The sequence below is a fragment of the Phoca vitulina genome, unplaced genomic scaffold (assembly GCF_004348235.1).
Source record: "Phoca vitulina isolate PV1807 unplaced genomic scaffold, GSC_HSeal_1.0 scaffold1891, whole genome shotgun sequence".
Lineage (NCBI taxonomy): Eukaryota > Metazoa > Chordata > Mammalia > Carnivora > Phocidae > Phoca > Phoca vitulina.
Window position 1 is genome coordinate 766 of NW_022591578.1, and position 1,635 is coordinate 2,400.

Sequence of the window (1,635 nt, forward strand, 5' to 3'; positions counted from 1 at the left end):
ATTTAAAAAATTTTGTATGAGGAATTCGCCATATGTATAATTTTACTAGCTTCCATATGGAAAATTAGTTGTAGCAACCCACTTACTTAATAATGTTTCCTTTTCACACATGTCTCAATGACTTGTCTCTCCATTAGTCTGCAAGATTGCTGAGGTTAGGGAGCATGTTTTAATCAGCCTGTATTCTTGTAATTTCTAAAAGTACTGGAACATAAGAAACTATAATGCCTATTAGGTAAATGAATAAACAGATTGTTTTAGATTTCAGGAAGACACCAGTAATCATTATATTTATAGCTAATTTTGTCTTGAACTGTGAAATAAGGACATGCAAAAGAACATATGGAACACAGAAACAATGTGACTGAGTTTGTCCTCTTGGGGCTCACTGAGAGCCTCCAAGGTCAGAAAATATTATTTGTTGTGTTCTTGATCATCTACATCGTGACAATGGTGGGCAACTTACTCATTGTGGTGACTGTGGTGGTCAGCCCAACCCTGGATGCCTCTATGTACTTCTTTCTTGGTTACTTATCATTTATGGATGCTGTTTATTCTACTACAGTTACTCCAAATATGATTATAGACTTACTCTATGAGAAGAAAACCATTTCCTTCCAAGCTTGCATGTCCCAGCTCTTTACAGGGCACTTATTTGGTGGTGCTGAGATTTTACTCCTGGTGGTCATGGCCTATGACCGCTACGTGGCCATCTGCAAACCCTTGCATTATTTGACAATCATGAATCAACGGCTGTGTGTTCTCTTGCTGATGTTAGCTTGGTTTGGAGGTTTTTTGCATGCTGTAGTTAAACTTCTCTCTGTTTACAACCTTCCCTTCTGTGGTCCCAATGTCATCGACCACTTCATCTGTGACATGTACCCATTATTAAAACTTGCCTGCACTGACACCTACGTTATTGGCCTCACTGTGGTTGCCAATGATGGGACAATCTGTGTGGTCATCTTTACAGTCTTACTCATTTCCTATGGGGTCATTCTGCACTCCCTGAAGACCCATAGTCAGGAAGGGAGGCGCAAAGCCTTATCCACCTGTGGGTCCCACATTACAGTGGTGGTCCTCTTCTTTGTCCCCTGCATTTTTATGTATGTGAGACCTCCTTCTACCTTACACATCGATAAATTCTTGACTGTGTTTTACACAGTTATCACCCCTATGTTAAACCCTCTAATTTATACACTGAGAAATGGAGAGATGAAAAATGCCATGAAAAAACTGTGGACCAGAAGAAGAAAATGAGACCAAGGAGAAATGTGTCACCTTTTTTCAATGAAGAGCTGCTCCATGCAGGAAAGGATTGTATATTTGTAGTAAATTTATCTTCAGGTTTAATGAACTTGCGTATGATGAAAGCATTTAAGATGTAAATCTTCCAATGATCAAAATAGATTTCTAAAATTTTCATAAATTGTTAGGAAAATAGGTATGTAGTTTTTGAGTATAAAATGTCTTTGTTGAAACTATAGGTTTATGTTCTACGTGATGAGTTATGCTATAGTCAATACTGTACATTTTTTTTTTCATTACTGGACAATTTTCACACGTTTCTCTCTCACATAATTGTACTTTTTCAGAATTAATAGTGCTTGTTATGTATTTCTGAGAAACAATTTA

General features: G+C 37.3%; 1 protein-coding gene across 1 annotated transcript; it reads left to right on the forward strand.

The window, feature by feature from the left end:
- The first annotated feature begins 336 nt into the window (after positions 1-336).
- LOC116629640 (olfactory receptor 4A15-like) lies at positions 337-1,260 on the forward strand. The gene has a single exon (XM_032399882.1). The coding sequence runs from the start codon at positions 343-345 to the stop codon at positions 1,258-1,260; it is 918 nt and encodes a 305-aa protein (XP_032255773.1). The 5' UTR covers positions 337-342.
- Positions 1,261-1,635: the final 375 nt, after the last annotated feature.

Coding starts and splice junctions, on each gene's coding strand:
- LOC116629640 (XM_032399882.1), top strand. CDS start 343: ATGGAACACAGAAACAATGTGACTGAGTTTGTCCTCTTGGGGCTCACT.